This window comes from Falco biarmicus, chromosome 6, assembly GCF_023638135.1.
Source record: "Falco biarmicus isolate bFalBia1 chromosome 6, bFalBia1.pri, whole genome shotgun sequence".
Taxonomy (NCBI): Eukaryota; Metazoa; Chordata; class Aves; order Falconiformes; family Falconidae; genus Falco; species Falco biarmicus.
The window spans coordinates 86,526,178-86,546,372 of NC_079293.1; the positions used below are offsets into that span (position 1 = coordinate 86,526,178).

The 20,195-nt window shown below is 41.5% G+C and overlaps 1 protein-coding gene across 1 annotated transcript in view; it reads left to right on the forward strand.

Annotated features, from left to right (window-relative positions):
• Window positions 1-20,195, forward strand: part of KIF26B (kinesin family member 26B) — a 303,527-nt gene that overhangs the window by 219,292 nt on the left and 64,040 nt on the right. The window contains exons 5-6 of the mRNA XM_056344683.1: window positions 17,823-18,029; window positions 19,638-19,731. Of these exons, the coding sequence (XP_056200658.1) occupies window positions 17,823-18,029; window positions 19,638-19,731 (301 nt within the window). The remainder of the gene's footprint in view (window positions 1-17,822; window positions 18,030-19,637; window positions 19,732-20,195) is intronic.

Below are 20,195 nucleotides of genomic sequence, written 5' to 3' on the forward strand. Positions count from 1 at the left end.
AAATAAAAATAAAAATAATCCAGTTACAGTGTTTACCTTAATAGCCTTATGTAGTAGTGCTGCATGCTGAAGAGAAATGCTTGTTAATATCATTCCCAGAGTTACTTTCCCTGCTTGAGAATTCAAAGTGAATTTTTTATTTAAGCATTTATCGTGGGATGTTAGAACTAGAAAAGCCAGCTTCATCTTCCTGTCACTTGTAAACCTTCCCTTTGCTATAGTCCCTAGTATTTCAACAGCAAAGTTCCCAATGTATGGAAGGTGGCTGAACCTCAGCACAGGGATGGTGTCCTATTTGGGGGAATTATATTACTGGCTACACTGATGTTTTTGTTTTTAAAGTGTTTTGATTGCTTGGCCATGTGTAGGCTTTCTTCCTTCTTTTCACCAAGGGCGTCAGTACCCGGCTGTGTTGAAGCCCTGGGGAAGAGCTCAGCTCTCACAGTGGTCCCCAGCCAGCCGTCCTCTTTCTCTTCTGAGGCAGAAGGTGTGAATTAGGCAGAGGACACTCAAAGGCTGAGCCCAGCCCCTGATGCCCAGCCCCATGTACCCTCTTCTTTTCAAAGAGTTTGACTATTGCTCTGCATAGTTTCCTCTGAGACACATGCTTTTTGGGTTACTGTGACCGTGATCTTCCCTTACCTTTGTTCATTCCTTCAAGTGAAACCTTTTCCTTCCAGCCTGACAAGATCCCGTTCATCTTCAAAAGCTGAACTGCCTTAAACAAATCAAGGTCCTATGATTAACTACTCTGTCTGAAAGAGCTTGTGGCGAGTCAGTGGGCCAGGAGTTCATCTTGCATATTTTGGCTGGTCTATGAACAAATATTGACAAATATTTTAACAACATTTTAAATATCTACCCATCATTTTTCTTTCGGGCAGTTCTGCGTACTCCTGCTCTACATTTTTATTCTTATGCGAGAGCTATTTGCAAAAGGTTTATGATAACGATTTCTAGATGGTTTTCAATGTTTATACATGAAAAGCATTCCGGCTTTTCCTTTGCAGACTCTCTGGAAAGTGTAAATACAGGAGAGTGTGCCACGTATACCTACAGAAACTTCAAAGTTTTCTGCACAAAAACATGTTGGCTTTTAGGCTGGATATCCTTTTTTTTTTTAACATGTTTTGTTTCATATTAAGATAATGAATTGTTTTTAGTAATGTGGAAATGCAGTGGATGTAGGTAGACTTTGCTCCGAGTGAGCATTTCTAGAGGGAGTAACAAAGTATAGATTAGCTCTACAAAATACATGTTACGCTACTTGAAAAATAGAATATAATTGCCTGATTAGAACTCTTTGTAGATATCAATTTGCTCAGTCTTATTTTCCTCAGTTTTATGGATTCTAATTTAAAGGTTTTAATTTTGGTTTTCTACTGTGCTTTTATTAACTCTTTCGGTACTTAAGTGTTCAATACACACCCATTTAGTAGGTCTAGTTCTACCAAAAGAACAACTTAATTATCTAATGGTTTGGGTTTTTTGGTATTAGTAGCTATATTTCAGGATAGCTACTCCTTGCCAGGTCATTCTAGTTCCCAATGTTCATTTAATGGTATAATTTTAAAACTGATGGAATTAATTGAAAGTTATCAATCAGTTTTTGTTTGTCTGGGTTTTTTTGTTTGGTTGTTCTTTTGTTTGTTTGTGGGGGTTTTTTTCCCCAAAATACAAATTTGGGTTAACTGTACTCCATAGTTATGGAATACTTTAGTTTAAAAATTACTTTTTAAAATCATATTTAAATACTTTGAAAATGTAGTTTAGGTCAGTGAGAAGAAAACACTTTGGTTTACTGACAGACTTTTCAAATGAATCCAAAATAATTTCAGCGTTTCTCAGAAAATTTTAGTCCTGCAGTTTTTTATTTCTGTTCAAAACAAAATTGTTTTTTGAAACATCAAAGTTTCTGTCCCGATAAAATACAAATTCTAAATGTTGGCTCTTTAAAGATGTAACTCAAAGTTGTCAAGTTAAAATGTAGTTGTGACTTCTTGTAACCAAAATAGCTTCAACTGTGTATCTTGCAATAAGATACAAATTTTCAGTGTAGGTATGTGTGAGAGTCCTTCTTTTACTAAAGGGAAAAGAAGGCATTCTGCAAAATATGCTGGCTTATCTGAGTTTGGAATTTTAAATTCAGGGGAAGAAATCTCCATTGCAGAGGTTCGGCAAGACAGGCTCTGAGTTATCGGCATCCTTTGGGGGAGAGGGGCTACGCTTTAATGCCTTTTGTATGTATTTGCAACAGTGTCGGTTACCAGAACTGAGCAGCTTGACCCAGTTGAATCTGTACGGTCTATAAGGGCTGAGCTCCATAGGATCTGGAATGCCTTCTTTGCCTGCAGTGTCTGAGATTTCCTATTTGATGAGCTGAGGTTTGCTCCAGCCTTCAGAGGTAATTAAAGGTGATTAAAATATATCCAGATAAGACATTTTGGGTTCAAGTGGGTTTTTGAGGCTCATGTTAACATAGCAGTCTAGGTGTAATCTGCTATGTATTAGAAATTTCTCTCCTGTGTTAGGGCCATAGATATAATGGCACCCAGAAACAGCAAATAAACCCACTTTTCCTGATGGAAATCGCTGAAGGGCCAAGGTAGCTGATGCATAAAGCAGATTCCATGTAGCATATTCAGGCATTGGTGTTCGTTAATGGTAGAAACTTTTCTGCCAGGTGAGCTGGTGGGAGGGATTCTGTGTTACTCTGTCTGGAAGTCATTATAGATTTTCTTCCTTGGGCCTTTGTCCATCTGGTCACTTGCAATATTTCAGAGTACATTTCAGAGGATGTTGCAGTCCGTGGGTGTTCATGCAGTAAGAGACATAGTAAATTAGACTTACCGTGCATGTCAGTGAACGATACAGAAAAGATTTGAACCATAGACCAAAATAGTTTGGAAAGAGTTATTATGATCTGTCAAGTCCATAATTCACATTTTAGAAAAGCCCTCAGTATAAATTTACAGTTTGGATTCGTTTTACAACCTATCAGGCCATTAATCAGGGCTTTGTAAGGTCCCCTACTGCAGTTTTATATAATCTGTATTTTTATGTTTTGACATGATGGACTGTAACAGCTTAATTAAAATAATATTAAGAGGTTTACTGAATCCCACGCTATCTGAGGACATCCAGAGATAGTCACTCCGTTGAAAATGTACCCTGTTCTATCTTGTTATTGAACAGAGGATGGGGTATGACCTGATCTTGACAGGGACCAAGTTTCTTGCAACATCTACGCAAATTGGTAGAAATGAATGACAGAATTAATTTCCTTTACTTTGGCAAGTTCATATGAAATATTCACCTTACCAACACTTGTATGGAATATTAGCTAATGTACATTTGCGTGCAGCAGGTAAGATGTGCAGCCTTTAACAGATATACAGTAAGAGCAGTGGTGTAGGCAAAGTTGTGTGAACCGTGACACATTACCATTTATTAGGCTTTATGTTACTGAATAATCTGAATCAAAAGCCAGGTGTAAATACACCCAAATTTGAGATGCACACTGTCCAAAGTAAGATCTATGTCCCAATTTTTTTCTTTGTATAGTGAAAATACTATGTAAGAATGAAAGGTACCTGGCTATTGAAGAGGTGAGCACCGAGCTGCATGGTTGGCAGTGCCCAGAGCTGAGCGCTGCTGTGAGGATAAAAAAATGAAGGGCTGTTGTACAGCTGTAGTACTGGATGACAAGTGATAAAGACAGCTTTAGAAATGCAATAAAAATCCCACATTGTTAATTTTTCACCGTAATAGTTGTCGTTATGCCTATGACCGTACCTGAGGCTTCCCAGCTGGACAGATTTGTGGTCCGTTCTGTCTAAATGTGGTACTGTCAATTCCAGGAACTATTTGGAAGGATTTTATGTACTGAAAGAAGTGAGGGAGGAAAAACCAAGTTGATGCAAGTTAGGGCTTTGACTCCACCAGTGAAAATCTAAATATTGTTGTGGTTGGCATGACTTTCCTTTGGATTATGGCCTAACCCTGGCCACACTCACTTTCCATGCTTCTCACATGTTGTATTGATGTATATGATCAGCCTGTACTCAAGCAGTCCCACTTCAAGACATACCTTTTCCAGGTTTTGTGGTGTCAAGCCACCCTTCAGCAGACAGACAGGCAGTGGAGCTGTCTCCTTCCCTACCACGCAGTGCTGGTGTAGGCTTATGTTTAGATTTGAAGTTTGAATATTTCATCAGGCTTCATTCTGTGCTGCACATTAAAAATCACTCTAAGTGTAATTTTTGTGGTACCTTCTCCCTTTTGTCATTCTGATATATTTTATCTTGCTTATTTGTTCTGCTTGTGCTCTAATCTACTGTGGGAAGATGATTCTTAAAAAAACCACAACACCTCACCCAAAAGTGACCACCAAAGTGGAAATCATAAGATTTTAGAGGAGATGACCAAGGTGGAAATCATAAGATTTTAGAGGAGATGAAGCAGCCAGCTCTGTTGCTCACCTCTGAGAGATAAAAAGGCTGGAGCTGTAGAATTGTCAGCTGCCCAGCCTCAGCAAGGTCCTCCGCTTGTTCTTGTCCCCCAGCCGATCACTCTGCTTGCCTGCATGTGGAAAGAGAAATCATAATGTTGGTGTAGTTCAGGCTAGCTAAGGGTGAAGCCTCCTTAAGCAGCTCCTAAGTGATCAAGTGCCTGACCTTTAGAAAGTAACCTTATGTGGCTGAGGCAGTCCCCATCCTGGGGTCAGATGCAATGGAAGGAGCCTTGCTTGGATTTGTAGAGTCTGGAATGAGATTATTCTTAGCTACTTAAATAGCATGCCTAGAAAACTGATCACACTGGACTTCATATTTGACAAGGAGGGATCACTTTGGCACTTACAATGAGGGTTTTTAAGCTGTGAGGGACTAAAGCAAACTGCACGGAACTTCTGTTTTCATAATTTTGTTCATATTTGTCAATAGTGATTATAGCCTTTAATTATTTGTACTCTATTTACTGCCAGATGTGAATTACCAGCAAAGGAGCTGGAGTTGCCCTATGCTTCTCTGTTAGATCATTCATTAAGGAATGTAAAAGCTTTCCAAATCAGTCACAACTGCTTGCTCCTTTGATACGAGCTTCACCTAGATACCCAGAAGAGGTAAAGTGCTTACCATTGTCTCGGTTTGTGATGTTTGTCCAACTGCCTTGTTAATCTGAGGTTCTGAAACCCAAATACAAATGCATTTTTGCGTTTGCGTTAAGCAGCTCAGCTTGTCTAGAGTTACAGTGAGGATTGTTTTAAACGTGCACCTGGAAACAAAGATAAAATAATCCTGTATAAGTAGCAGCTTAGGGACAAAGTACTATTATAGCAAAGTTTTACTTTAAAAAGCTCTGGTAATGACCATTGGGTTCATACTCAATAAGTCCCTATTTTGTGTTTTGGTCATGGAAAGAGCTAATTATAGTCAATACAAAAAACATATTTGCAGGACTCAACAAAGTTCATTTTTATAGTTCTTATAGACAGCAGCTGCAGGCTATCAGCCTGGACCCTTGATAAATGGTTTTGACATTTCCTACAGACACCCCTCATGAAAAAGGCCTTTTATTTATTCTCAAATGTTGAATTCTGCATTATTGATCAGGTGCCATTCATTAAAGGCTGCTACTTGCTAGAAGAATTACACAGCCTCTAAGCTACACATAACATAATGAATTATTCTGTTGACAAACAGCAACGTTAAAGGAATGTTAAGGTTGCATGGTTAAGTGCTCAAAAGTCAGGAAATGGCAGCTGAGGTTGGAGATGATGGGAATTTTTCCCAAATTAAGATTGCAGAATTACAGCTGAAGGCATGTACAAAGACCACTAACAAGCAGTGGATATTTGTTCTAGGGCAAGTGGTTTGCTACTGGGTCTACTCACAAACACTGCTGTTATTCATTGCAGTGTTTAACAAGGCAGCAAGCAGTGGATGAAATCATTAGTAGCAGGGGTCACTAGGCAGATGGGCATTTTGTTGGCTGGTTCTCATTGCATTCGTCAAGGAAGAGGGTCAGTAGTAATGTTATGCTGTATACTACAGCTGAGGGTAAAAGTTAGTGATTCCCTGTGACATGAAGCAAGTTTAATTTGTCAAAGTACTGTTTCCATTTAGTTCTCATGTGGGGGCTCCTGGTTAGTTTTATTTCTGCATTTTCCATCTGTCTGCCCCTCTGATTTAGTATCATTTTCTTCTGTTATTTAGCTAGTTATTTTCAGTACAAAAACCCCAAGAAAACATTACAGTCCTGATATCTCTAGTCTGTGATCAGACAGACCAGGATCAGTGCATACCGTACACATACGCAGTGCATACAATGCTTCCTTGCCTGCTTGCCTGGATTTCTTCCCCTGGGAACAGAGGGTGCAGCGGAGATGAGCTGCACTGGACCTGTCAGATGCATGCCCAGGAACCAATACCGCAGAGTACGCAACACAGAGGCCATTTGCACCAGTGGTGTAGGGTTAGTCAATATGTCTTTGGATTTTTGCCGGTAAGAGCATCCTTGTACCATCAGACGCTGCTTTTGCTGATCCCCAGCTTTTAGGAACAGATTTGCTCACATATATGACTTCCTTGGATTTGCTTTCCTTCTGGAGTAAGTCAGGTTGTAGTGCCTTCTAGAGGCTACTGAAAATACCAACACATTGTTCACTACTGGGCAGAAAGCAGTCGGATATTAGGACTGGGGAAGGAATTAAATAAATATAAAAAAACCCAACAACCCCCCCCCCCCCCCCCCAATAATAATAATAATAAAAAAAAACACTAAGGGAAATCTGAGGAAGTACAAACAACCAGAGCCTCAGCAACATATTCTGGAAGAGCTGAGAGAGTCAGCTTTGTGTGCTCTATGTACCCAGCAGAGACCTTTCTGGGACATTTCCCACCCTTCAGAGGAGTGACGACATCCCACAAATGGCACTATGAACATGCTCAAGCCCAGTTATGTCTCCAACGGGCTGTAGATTTTATTCAGAATGCAAGTTGGCTCATCAGAGCCTGTGATGCTCTCCTGATAACAGAAGTTCCCCCCAGTTTGTGTCTTGGTAGGATGCAAGTGGCACATGAGCCATGGGGGTATTGGCAAAGCACAGCTTGGAGGGGACTGGTGGGATGCCAGTGCAGCCCACCACAGTGGGAGGCTCACAGGGGCAGGCTCTTGGGTCACTGTTGGAGATGGGATATTTTGGAATTATGTGAACTTTTAGATGCGTCTTGTATGGTCTTGTCTTCTATTCTCTTGTCCCAGGCACAATAAATAATCCTGGTTGGTTTTTTTTTCAGAGGCATGCAGAATCAAGTCCACAATAAAAATCTGTTCCGCAGATTTCTGCTAAGGCTCAAAAAACCTGCATTTTTAGTTGGAGATAATATATAGCATTACAAATGAATCTCATTAATTCTATGTGACTGGCTGCTTGGGCTCTGTAGTAATTGTACCTCCCTGTACCACTGCCAAAGATAGAAGCATGCAGGTAGTATTAAATAGGATACAACATGAAAGAAAAACTAAATTTAATGTCATGTTTATGCCCTTGTAAACATTCTAGCCTACGGTTATGGGATAAGCAAAGGAAGAACTAGAGTTCAAGTTCCTTTCCTGGGATCTTAGATGTTTCATTTATTCTTATGCTTTATTTCTGCAGTTGAAAAATGAGCATAATTGTAAATGTATGTCTTAATCCTGTTGGAAGCCTTTGCAAAGCCCTGTAAGATGTTCAGGTGAAAGGTTCACTAACAATATAAATCATATCATTGCTTGGATCCCGGTTTTATCATTTCCTCCTTTTTCAAGTTTCATTTTGTTGGTGGTTGTTCCTAACTAAGGTCAAATTCTCATCTCATGTACTTGCAGGTAGATAAGGAATTATTGATGAATTCAATGGCGTTATGATGTATTCCATTTCTCACTAAAGCATCTAGCTCTAATCCCTGAAGTTTCTGCTGATTTGTTTCGTGTGACGTATGGCGCTGGAGGCTGGTTATACTTCCCTTCTGGAGACTAGATTTCTCCTCTGAATACCCAAACACTTACTAGATATCACACTTATATTGCCTAATATGATAATTGCACCTCCTTCCATTTATATAGACTCTTCTTAGCTATGCAGCCCCTCGCTTTCTTTGAGATTTTTCTCCTCCCTGTGAATTCCCAAATCGTTTTCCTAGTTGGTAGCATGAATTAACCCTTTTATTTAATAGCTGTCATTACCAACCACCACTCCAAAGCTTTACACGTCTTTTTCCATGTTTATCTGCATTAAACTGCAATTCGTCACTTCTTCTAGCTTGGCTTAAATAATGTAAATCCTCCTTATCTGATTGCATTGCTGCTCATTATTTATGGTGCTATGCCATATACTGTTATGTGTAGACTGGGGAATCTTCTTTCGTATGCAGTCATGGAGATCATCTTTATAAATAATGGAAAAGCTTACAATTGTGATTATACATCTTCTGTGCAATACCTGTATATCCTTTGTTTCCCTAGCACTGAAAAGGCATCTCAAAGACATGCGTAAGGGAAACTTTGTCTTTTATCTGCCTTCTTTCCATAGACATTCTTGTTTCCTTTAGACAAAAAAGCAGAGAGCCTGGTTCATCCAGGAGTTTCTGTTCTCCTGAGAACGTATAATGCAAAGCCCTTGGTGCCACCCTTTCCCTAATCAGGGATGAGATGATCTGCCTGCTTAATCTTACCAAGTTGCATCCTATGCACCTTTTTCACAACTTCATAAAAAGGGAGACCAGGGCTCTAAGAAGTAATATGGCAGGCATAATTATCAATGCACATGCTTGAGATATTGCTACTGTTGATAGAAAGCAGTAGCAGTACCAACACCTGTCCTTGCGGCGGCCGAGGCAGTATAGCCATGTTTTGCTAGAAGGGTAGGTTTCCAAAAGGAAACTTTAATGAGTGAAGCCAAGTTCTTTCCAGTCTTTCTGCCTCGCTGGTGCCACAAATGTGTGTGATGGATTTGGCCGGTTTGTCTGTGGGATCTGTAGATATCAAGCCAGGTTGGAAGAGAACAGAGTAGCATGGCACATCACATGCTTGGGAGGTCACTACTGCACCATCTGAGTTTCTTGTATTTAACTTAATGGAAAATATGGCTAAACTGTGCAACGTTCTGTGGCTGGGACCATGTCGTGGTTTAACCCTGGTAGGTAGCTCAGCACCACGCAGCCGCTTGCTCACTCTCTGCCAGTGGGATGCATGACAGTCTTGGAAGGGTAAAAGTGAAAACTCGTGGGTCATTTCATGATAAAGTCAGTTTACTAGAAAGAGCAAAAGCTGTGTGCACAAGCAAAGATAAGAAATTCATTCACCGCTTCCCATCAGCAAGCAGATGTTCAGCCATCTCCAGGAAAGCCATCATGTGTAATGGTTACTTGGGAAGACAAGCACTGTAATTCTGAATGTTCTCCTCTTCCTCCTTCTTTCTCCAGTTTTCATTGCTGAACATGATGTCCTATGGTATGGGCTATCCCTTGGGTCAGTTGGCGTCAGCTGTCCCAGCTGTGTCCCCTCCCAACTTCTTGTGCCCCCCGCAGCCTGCTTGCTGGTGGGGTGGGGTGAGAAGCAGCAAAGGGCTTGGTGCTGTGTAAGCCCAGCTCAGCAGTAACGAAAACATCCCTGTGTCATCAACACTGTTCTCATCACCAATCCAAACCACAGCACCATAGAAGCTACTATGAAGAAAATTAATGATCCCAGCTAAAACCAGCACAGACTATAAAGTAAATTACACAGGAGCAGGTCATGTTCCTGGGCACTGGTACTCAGTCATCCATACTCCTGCATTGTTAACAAGGTCCCTGGCATGGTGTTGGGCCACTAGACTGCTCTCCCAGACAATTCCGGGCATGGTGTTTAAATTCTCATGGGCAAGGGACCATCTTGGCAGACCATTGGATATGGCCACACCATAGCAAGGGATGAGAATTACAGGGAACGATGCTGGGCATTTTGTGCCGGGGAGCAGGTTTTGCCTTGTTTAATTTACTAGATAGGTACTTTTTATCTAAAGACCCTTTTGAAAATGTTGTATTAAGCAGAAAAAACAGAAGGGGAAAACCTTCTACTCTAAATAGCTGCTGAAGCAAAGCAAAATATCTGATGATTTTGAAAGATAATGAGATTTACATCAAGGAAATGAGATCTTGAAATTTGTAGCAGCCAACTGTATTTGCTACTCAGCACAGAAAAATAAATTCTTACTGAAGTGAGAGAAGCAGAGCAAATTTTTGCAGTAGCATGTTCGAGGTTTCGGTAAGGCATCTGCTGACCGTGCCAGTAGGTGCACGCTGGCAGATCTGCAGATCCACCACAGGGAAGACCAAATTTACCAGCTGATCCTGTGTTGTTCATGCTGGGATTATGGAAGGATGTTTTGGTTTGTTTAGGTTTTATGAAAATGCCACTACCAGTGATGTTTAAAGGTATTGAAAAAAAAAAAAGTGCTGCAGTTTCATCCCCACACACAGCTGAGTGAGACTATTCTTGGCCTCACCATAGATGCAGGTATGCTTCTGTGGATCTCTGGGCACATCTGTGGAGAGTGGCAGAAGGTGGGAAAATTCCTCCTGCTTAAAATGACACGCTCCTGTCCCAGCTATGAAGGACTGAAATGCCAATTTCCCCAAAATTATTAGCAGGAAGCAAAAGGAAAACCAGGAACACAGTCTGCTGCATGTGGTGAACTGTAGGGAAAGATTGTTTCCATGACAGGATGATCCTTGTATCTTTTTTTTTTTTTTTCTTTTAAAAATATATTTTTTAAAGAGCAGAAGAAAATTGCAGTGCTCTGTGTTAATCTAGCAAATGCTGAAGTAGCAATGTGGCAGCGGCATGGCCGGGCTGATGGATGTGCTGGTTTCCGACAGCATCGATGTTCAGTGCTGCCCTTCAGCCTTACCAAACCACAGTGACAAAACTCAAAGCCACTGCTGACATGGACAGGACAAGAGGTCACTTAGCCGTGCCCTGTGACCTGAGTGTATTTCATACCAGATTTTACTGGATTTATGAATAAAGTCACATCATCAATTGTAAAAGGGAACAATCCTGGCAAGGGCAAGCTTTCTGAATGCTGTGACTGGCATTTGGGTGCAGGACACTGACGCTGTTTCCCGTTATCACGGCAAGCACTGGCAAGTTCAGCTGCTGTGCGGGTCAGGGCTGACAAGCCGGCAAAGTTTTAGCAATCGCACAAGAAAGGAACAGAGGGGACAGTGACAAAAAAGAGGAGGCCTGCAAGCCCTCATGGTATTGCTTTTTGAATTATTTCCACTGCCTTTCCAAAGCAGCAGTAGCAGTAACAGCATTCCCACAAAGAGCGATCAAGCCTGAGTTTTTTCTAATTTGTGCTGAAGCGAAGCGATTTGTGAAAAGAACAAGGGAGGACAGTGAGGCCTGTTCACACGTGCTTCCCAACCAATTTACACTGATATAATTTACCTGAGTTTGCACTTTTTTCCCCAAATGTGACTAGACTTCCATTAAAGCAATGCCTGCTCATGCAATTCTGTATTTGTCTCATTGCCCCAGTCCGTCTGTCTTGACCTCCTAGATTTCGTGTTAGAACAATCAGTTAATTGTCCCATGATCTGTCAGAAAGTTCCTTTAAAATGCTTAACAGACTGTTTCCATATTCTCTGGGCATTATAGAAAGGCTTCCAGCTATGCATCCCTCATGCAAAAGCATGTATGTGCATGAGCATTTGCCATGTCATAGATTTTCTTGTGCTGTAGTACCTTGTGGCTGGCTCCAGCAAAAAATGTGTGCCTGCCACTATTATTTACAACTGTAACAGTGAGAAATTACAACCCCCACTCTTCATTAACCTCCAATAAGGCTGTTCCTGCAGCCAGTGGTTGCCATTACATTGATGGAGTGCTAATACAGCTCAATAGCCCTGGCTGGCCCAGCTTGCCCGTGACTGCACCACAGCTCCTGCCTCCCACCGCTACCCAGCACACATCCAACAAGCTGCTGGTATGATGGATGAGAAAAGCAGCTCAGAAAGGCACGCACAGTGCCCAAAGCAACAGCTGTCTAGCCCTGTCCCTGCAGTAATTAGATAAATGAACCCCAAACGAAATCTTAGAAGTAGAAGGATGTGAGAGTATCCTCGGTGTCAGTCCCCAGTTGCTTGCGTTGCCTTGTTCAAGCTTCTGTTTGTAGTTATTTGTGTGTGCTACAGATTTGACACAGCTTACCTCTCCCATCTTCTGTGCTCATTTTGCTGCCAGTCCTCCAGACAGACCCCTGTGGGCCAAGGAGACACGGGGGTGTCAGTGACCGGAACTGGGCTCTGTTGTCTTTTTTTTTTTTTTTTTTTTTTTTTTGCTGTGGCATCAGTTCTACTTTGCAGAGCGTGCTGAACCTTTGTCCTGCTCCACAGAGCAAGAACATAACAAAAGGTCTGTGGTGGTAGGTCACAAATTGTGTTCAGCTGGGGAAAATCCTGCAATTAGCAAATTGACTCTTCAAGAAATAGTTGATGTGTAATAGGGATGCACTAAATAATAACAAAGGAGAACCAAAGGGACGTGGTTCAGAAATTGCAACAGAGCTGACGAAAAGGTCTGTGCTTATTTTAACGGTACAGAAGTATAGTGATAGTACAGCAATTCCCCTGTATCTGCCCTTGATGCCACTGAATGGTACCCATGAAGGAACTCTTCAGTGCCAATGATTACCATGTAGAGATAAATTTATGAAAAGTGTATACATTATTTTTATATATATTCAGAAAACGTGTATGCTTTTTACAAATAATGTATACAATTTAAATACACACACATATAAAATAAATGCATATATATAGTTGTGTATATTATTGTATATGTATGTAGATTATATACATAATATGCATATAAAATTCATATACAAAAATGCAAAGAAACTTTGTTGTTAAAACCTGAACAGCAGAGCTCTGATTCTGCTTTCATTTGTGGCATTGCACATCAGGAGTAATATTGTGGGATTCAGTGACGGTAGAACAGGACAAATCTTTGCAGGGGGGGACTGAAATCCAGAGTAAATGAGGGTCCTGTTGGACTGCGTAGTTGTCAAATGAAATCCTGTGGACTCAGAGGAGAAAACACATTAAAAAATACCTGAGCCTGAGCAGAATGAAGAGGTGAAGTTTTATCGTCGAAAAGGCACAATAGTGATGCAGAGCAAGTGACCTTTTCTTTTATCCTCTCTCTCCATTCTTAACCTAAGGTAATTCTTCATGGGTTCAGCCAGATTGGCATGAGTGTAAAATTCGATCAAAATTAGGCCCAGGCTGTTTGTTTTGTTTGTTTTTCCGATAGTGCGTATCTCAAGAAACTGCTTCCATGTTTTCCTGTAGGAATGGTCAGAGGTGCGTCCGAGGCTGGGTGCTGCCAAGACCCGGTCGCTGGGGTTCGAGTAAGAATTTCTGGCAGCCTGAGTGGTCCCATTAATCGCAAGCGGTCTCTCTTAAATGCTTCAATTACAAGAGATTAGTGGGAAACTGTAGCATTGGACTAAAGGAGTAATGACACATAGGAACTGAAGCAGAAAACCTGCTTTCTTCTTTTTAAGGAGATGTTCAATTCACAATTTATTTAAATATAAATTGCAAGCATAAAGTATTAGAGTTCTTAAACGTCACTGTTCAGTTGGTTTCAAATTAACCGCACTGTATTTCTGCCTTCCACAGAGCATCACGGTGAACTTCAGCCCGTCTGTTTCTTAAATTGAACTGAAGTCTTTTAAGTCCACTAAGTTCCTGAGCTACCCCGTAGCTGGCAGAGTCCTGTGTGCCTGTCCTGGCGCTGCTTCTCCCGCGGCATGGACTGAGGGGGCCAGCACGGGCTCTGAGCCCCTCCGCTCCCCCCCGCTATACATCACCCACAGGAGTGTGAAACGGCAGGGCAGGAGGACATGGTCCCCCATCGTTTCTACTGCTGTAGCTTGGTTGATTTACTCTTGTCATAACCCCCACTAGGAGATGCTTTGCGCGGATCCTTGGGTTTAGGTTACATGCATAGTAATGGTTAATAACGGAGTGCCTACCTAATGGCGACTGCCCGTCCTTGAGGGCCAGTAATGATGGTGTGCCTGCTGGTGGAGGAAGCTCGATTTAGCCCGTTGTGCAGGTGGGGAGGGTGAAACGGACTGCATCACTGGCTCACAATCCTACAGCACCCGAGGCACAGCCGCTGGGAGGGGTCCCAGCTCCCCAGGCTCAGCCCCATTTCCAGACCACAAGCGTGCCAGTCTCCTTGGGTGATATATCTAGCTCAGGTGTTTTAAAATCTGTTTTGGTCCGCCTAGCTCATTGTGCCACAGTCACTATGCAGTCTGAATCCCTATACATGTTTCTCCAGACTGAAGTTTGCCTGTATCTTGCCTGTTTGTTGGGTTTTTGCTATAGTCACAGCTCTGTGGCATGTAGTGGATGTGTTTTTCGCACAGCCAGGATATAACTGTCTTCTCAATTAACATACATAAATCAGGAGTAATCTGGAAGAGTTACACTGGTGTGAAACTTGCCTGGAAGAATACTCTAGGCTCTACAAATTACCAGATGAGCTCAAATAATTTAGTGTTACTACTTGTGTTCAATTTCCATCACACTCATGCATTCATCTTTATTTTTGCTAGCCCATAATTTTTGCTGAAGACTTTCACACAGATTTGTGCGTGCTGCTGAATTCGGGCCAGGGACTGTACTTCCCAGGACAAGCATTTTTATTCTGCCTACAGCAAAAAGAATAACTTTAGACAGCTTGCAGTGTAGGCACCTACATCTCAGGTAATCATTTCAGATGCCTGTGGTGGTATTGGGAAAGCAAGAAGCGTTTGCGGTGTGCAACACATCTTATCTGGAAGGCAGGTCTATAAAACAGACGCCATGAATAAGTGCTGGAAGTGCCTGTTTCTCTCTGTTGTCTACAGAGGGGTCAGACAACTGGCTCGGATGGAGACAGCTCCTGCAGGCTGGTCTAAATGGAGGTGAGAGGAATTACCAAGGTGCACAGACGTCACGTCAGCTGCAAACAAGCTAGCTCCAGAGTAAGAAGTGGTCCAGCTATCGGGATACCCCCATGCTATCAACATGATATTTCTCTGCCCTAACACACAAACATGGTCATTTCCAACCAAAACGCTTCTGCGATTCTACGTAGATGCAGTGCTTAGGGATATGGTTTAGTGGCGGACTTGGCAGTGTTAGGTTAAAGGTTGGACTCGGTCTTAAGGGTCTTTTCCAACCTAAGTGATTCTATGATTCTATGAACCATTAAGTCCCAAAACAAAAATCCTACAGGAAATACAGAGGTCCACAGGAAATGCACAGGGTCATGGCAATAGCAGTATTTTTCTTAAGAAATTTCTGTATTTGCCAGAGTGGAGGAGCCAAATGGTCACAAAATGTATGTATAGACAACTCCTGGGACTTCTGAGTTGAGCTCTTTTTTTATAGCAGTTCATTCAGTTTATCTGATGCTGGTAAATTTTTAGGATTTCAGTTAAATTGGTCTTTTACTTCAGGGAAAGATAAACCTTCCATCACTATAGCTGTTGGGAGTTAGGAGGATTTGCAGTATTACTTCAGTAAGAAGTAACAGGAATTAATCTGATTTTGTGTGAACAGGTTTAAATCAGGACCCAAGCCAGTGATATTAAAATGTAACAAAACTGGTGTAGCTGAAGTTAAAACTGAATGCCCATACAGTTTGAGGCAAGAAAGAACTCTTAGGCTGCCTGTATGAAGGGTTGTTAAATTTCATGCATTATCCATTCTCCAAAACCCAAAGAAACGTAGCCCCAGGGTTATTCAGTTAACTCTCCTTTGCACACGGGGATCAAGGATCTGGAAGACATGAATTCATAGCAGCCAGAAATACACATAAAACTTCTGGGGGAAGACCTTTTTAAAGCAGAGCAAGTATTTTATTTCAAATAGTTGAAGAATACTTTTTATTTTGGTTTTCAACAGATTAGTCTAATGCTCTTGATATTGGCATCTGTTTAAAAATGTGGGGCACGGTAGAAAAAGCCAAAGGCATCCAAGGTGGAAAACAGATCAAGGCTGCTATTGCCCTTTGTTTTCTTGCTCTTCTGGGACTTGCAGTGTTGTACTCCCTCCCTTCCTTGCTAATTCAGCTAGTGCCTCCCTTCTGAGCTACCAGGAGACCTAGAGCTGGAATAAACATTCCAACATTCCAACCTTGCCCAGTTCATGTGGACTGACCAAGGGTGTTGACTGCCTTTGTCCTTAGTAGAAATCAGCTCTGCTTTGGGTTTAGTAGAATGCTTTGGCAAAATATTAGAAGTGGCTTTTTTAGTTAGAGGTTAGGTTTCATAAACAGCTTAACTGAGCAGTTAAGAGAAACCGTTCACACCCAAGCTGTATTTTTCCTTTTTCCCCTCAACTATATTGCATAACACTGAAATCATGTTCACAGATTCATGGCCTTTTCACCATCTAACCACAACTTGTTTTCTCAGGTTAAAATGCAAAGAGTCAAATCACCAGCTGGACTCACAGATATCACAAAAAATACCGAATAATTCCCATTAATCTCTGGCCTCATTCCGTTTTCTTCAAAGGAGTTGTGTTCCAAATGAAATTTCCCAGATTTTACCTCTCAAAGCAGCTGACTTATTTCCATGTGGGATGATCTTAGGCCAGCATGAAATGAGATCTGCATGCAAAGAGCTCCAGTCTCCATGAGGCCAACTGGGACTGCAGCCACCTTTGACTTACAGGGTTCTGACCTCCTTGCAGGGTGCCCCTGCCACGCCAGCAGCAGGCGTGCTCTCCCCCTCTGCTGGGGTGACACTTCGTGGTCCCTGGCGTGCCAACCCAAAGTGGGTTTGGTACAAGTGCTGTACAATTAAGGAGCACCGATGTAGAAGTTCTGCCTGGCTGGAAGTCAGTCTGCTGTAGGCCGCAGCCTGCGCCGCATGGCTGGAGCTGTTGGAGAGGGGACGTTTGCCCTGTGAAGTTCAGGAACTCGTCTGTTTGGTGGATTCACGGGGAGAACCAAAGCCAGACTGATCGTAGTCACTTTTACTTACTCTAAATTGCTTACCAACTGGGCTAAGGATGCAGCATAACCTCATTAAACCCATGAAGATGTATTTTTGTCTTAGGAATAACGCTTTATTATGTAGCCGTTTAATGAGTTGTGAGCTAACATGTTTTAACAAATCTTTCATCGCTTATTACATTCCACTCCCTCGATGATAATTTCAAAACCTGATTGTTAAAACAGGGCTCTTTTCACGACTCGTTGATGATGACACTTAGAACTGAACACTTCATCTTTTCACGTTTGGATTAGAATTGGAAAGGTGTAAATTATGGATCTGGCTTTTATGTGTTTTTATCGATCAGATTGCTTCGTAGAAACCACAACAGTTCTGATAGCTTAGCAGTCTAGATTACCTTTCAGTTTTCTTAATTGGGCCACTGGGGTACAGTTAATATTCAATTTATATTGAGAGTAAGACAAGGTGGTGTAACGCTTCATCATTGTACATGCATAACATCGATGCTTAAACACCATGGAAGTGCCTTGTAAGTCTCAATACACAAGTTGCTTGTTGAAATAGACGGAGATGAGTTCTGGCTTTGTTCACTGTGTATTTTAGGCCAAATTCTGCCTATAATAATTCCTGTGTCTTCACTGACTTCCACTGAGATGCTACAGCAAGCGTGATATGGTCGAGTGTAACTGGAAAATTCATTCAACATACCAGTCCAGAGCATCCAACAGACTAATCAAATGTGATCATCTTTTTGTGTGTTTGCTGACAGGTCAAAGTCATGGTGCGCATCTCTTCCACGCTTGCCAGAGACACATCTGAGTCCAGCTCTTTCTTAAAAGTTGACCCCCGTAAGAAGCAAATCACACTGTACGACCCATTGGCTTGTGGAGGTCAGAATGCTTTCCAGAAAAGGGGCAACCAGGTTCCACCCAAGATGTTTGCTTTCGATGCGGTTTTCCCCCAGGATGCATCACAGGTAGGCGATGTGTGATCAGAACAGTTATCTAGACAACAGCAGGCACCAGAGCCAAATTAGTTTGTGCTGCAACGATGGTACTTCCAGTGCAGTTAGAGCAGGGCTCAATTTGGCCCACCGATGTCATCAATAACGATACCGGCTTATTAAATCATATTTTGGTAATGGTGTGTTTTCTTTATTCTTTAAATAACTGCACTTAAAATTATATGTGCAGGGTATGTGCTAAATGGTACCTAGTGGGCAAATCCTCAATATCAACAAGTTATTGTATATTGTAAGATCTTATTATCTGGTGTATACAGTAATCTGATCAGAACTGCAGTTATCCAATGCAGTCCTCTATTCATTAAAAACTCAAGGATTATTTATTCAGTATTCTATTGTACAGTTTACAGTAGGAGCATGGGGATTTTAACCCACGAACCGTTAATCATGTGTAAATATTCAGATTTCTTATTTTATTAGATTTCTTTGGTTTGATAAACTATGTTACCCAAACGTCACGAGGAGGACAGAAGAAGAGTAAAGTAACATTGCAAAGTATAATTAGAAAACTGTGCTGTAAGACTGTTTCTGCACACTTAACTAGACAGAGGTAGGACACAGGGCCAGCTAAAGCACCCTCATATGATTGTACCATTAGAGCAGTCCCTGACCTAATTCTGGTCCCTGCAGCAAGCACCTCCCATTCTAATGCCAGGATGCCTGTGAACAGTCCCTTTCTTGGCCCATTTTATTTACAATTATAGAGACAGTCAAGAAACGCCTATGAACGAGGTGAATTTACATGATTTAGTACCAAATGCGAAGCGCTTTACATTCACCTGAACTGCTAATTCTAATTTCGTTTCACCCATTGTTGATGGGCAGACGCACTGCAGACCATTCAGCCTGCTGGAACTTTAAATCTAAGAATGCCCAGGTTAAATCTGTGTGTTGTACTTCTTAAACTACTGCTACAGCCTTCAGGATAGAGCCTACTGCTGCAAAAACCTCAGACAGCTCATAATAACATAGAGAAATTAAGAAATGTCACCTAGCTAATTCCAAAGTGGCTGTGTGTTCCCCTTACATTCCTTACCCACCTGCTAGTAGAATTGAACTCAGGGGAGTTCAATATTTGGGGAATAATTGGGGAAATAATAGAGCCTGTAAAAATTCTTAGTATTGGTTGTTTTTTCTCTTTTTTTTTTAAGTCCCCTAAATAGGCAATTCTAACAAACCATCTGCATCCCCTTACAGTGTGTGTATTTTGCTTAACTCCACAAAGGATGTTGATGCTTCAGCAAATGAAACTTACTTGACACAGAACAAAAGTCCTGCTTTGTGTGCTTACACAAGTAACGCCATTCCCAGCAACAGCATAGGGCACATGAATGAGACAAGCAAGATTAAACTATTTGATATTTCAACATGCTAGCTGGGACACTGATGATCTTACAACCATTTTCTAGTAAAAATACTCTGTTGATTTTCCTTATTATTGTTAATGGGTTTATTTTCTTTCTTTTTTTTCCTTCTTTTTTTTCTGTTTTTGTTTGTTTGTTTGTTTTTTGTTGTTTTGTTTTGTTTTGTTTTTTCTTTGTTTTTTAATACCTGTTACAGGCTGAAGTATGTGCTGGGACTGTGGCTGAGGTGATCCAGTCTGTGGTCAATGGGGCAGATGGCTGTGTGTTCTGCTTTGGCCATGCCAAGCTTGGTTGGTATTGTTAAATTTCCTTACTCAAGCAGCAAAGTGAATATTTTTAACCCAAGACTGCTAGTTCATTAGATTAGGGAAAACAAATTTTCATTTGTCTGTGCATAGTAATTGTATTTGAAAGTGGTACACTGTGCATGACCTTGTACTACACCTTCACCTTCTGCTTACACATCTATTCACTTTGCATATTGTCTAAATGTTGGGCAGCATGCTCTTTGAAACAGAAGTTATCTTTGAGTTGTTGCTTCATTCTGTCCCCTGAGTACTATAGCAATTTTTAGCACTGTCTTCAATTGTTAATGAATGATCCAACAGTGAATTGCTAATGAATGATCTGACAGTGATCTGCAGTTTTACAAATGTGCTTGGTGTTGGAGACTCTTTGCCAAAATACCACTTCTATCAGGCTGTGTAAAGGCTGGAAACAACCACTCAAGTACTTGACGTTTGTGATGGCACAA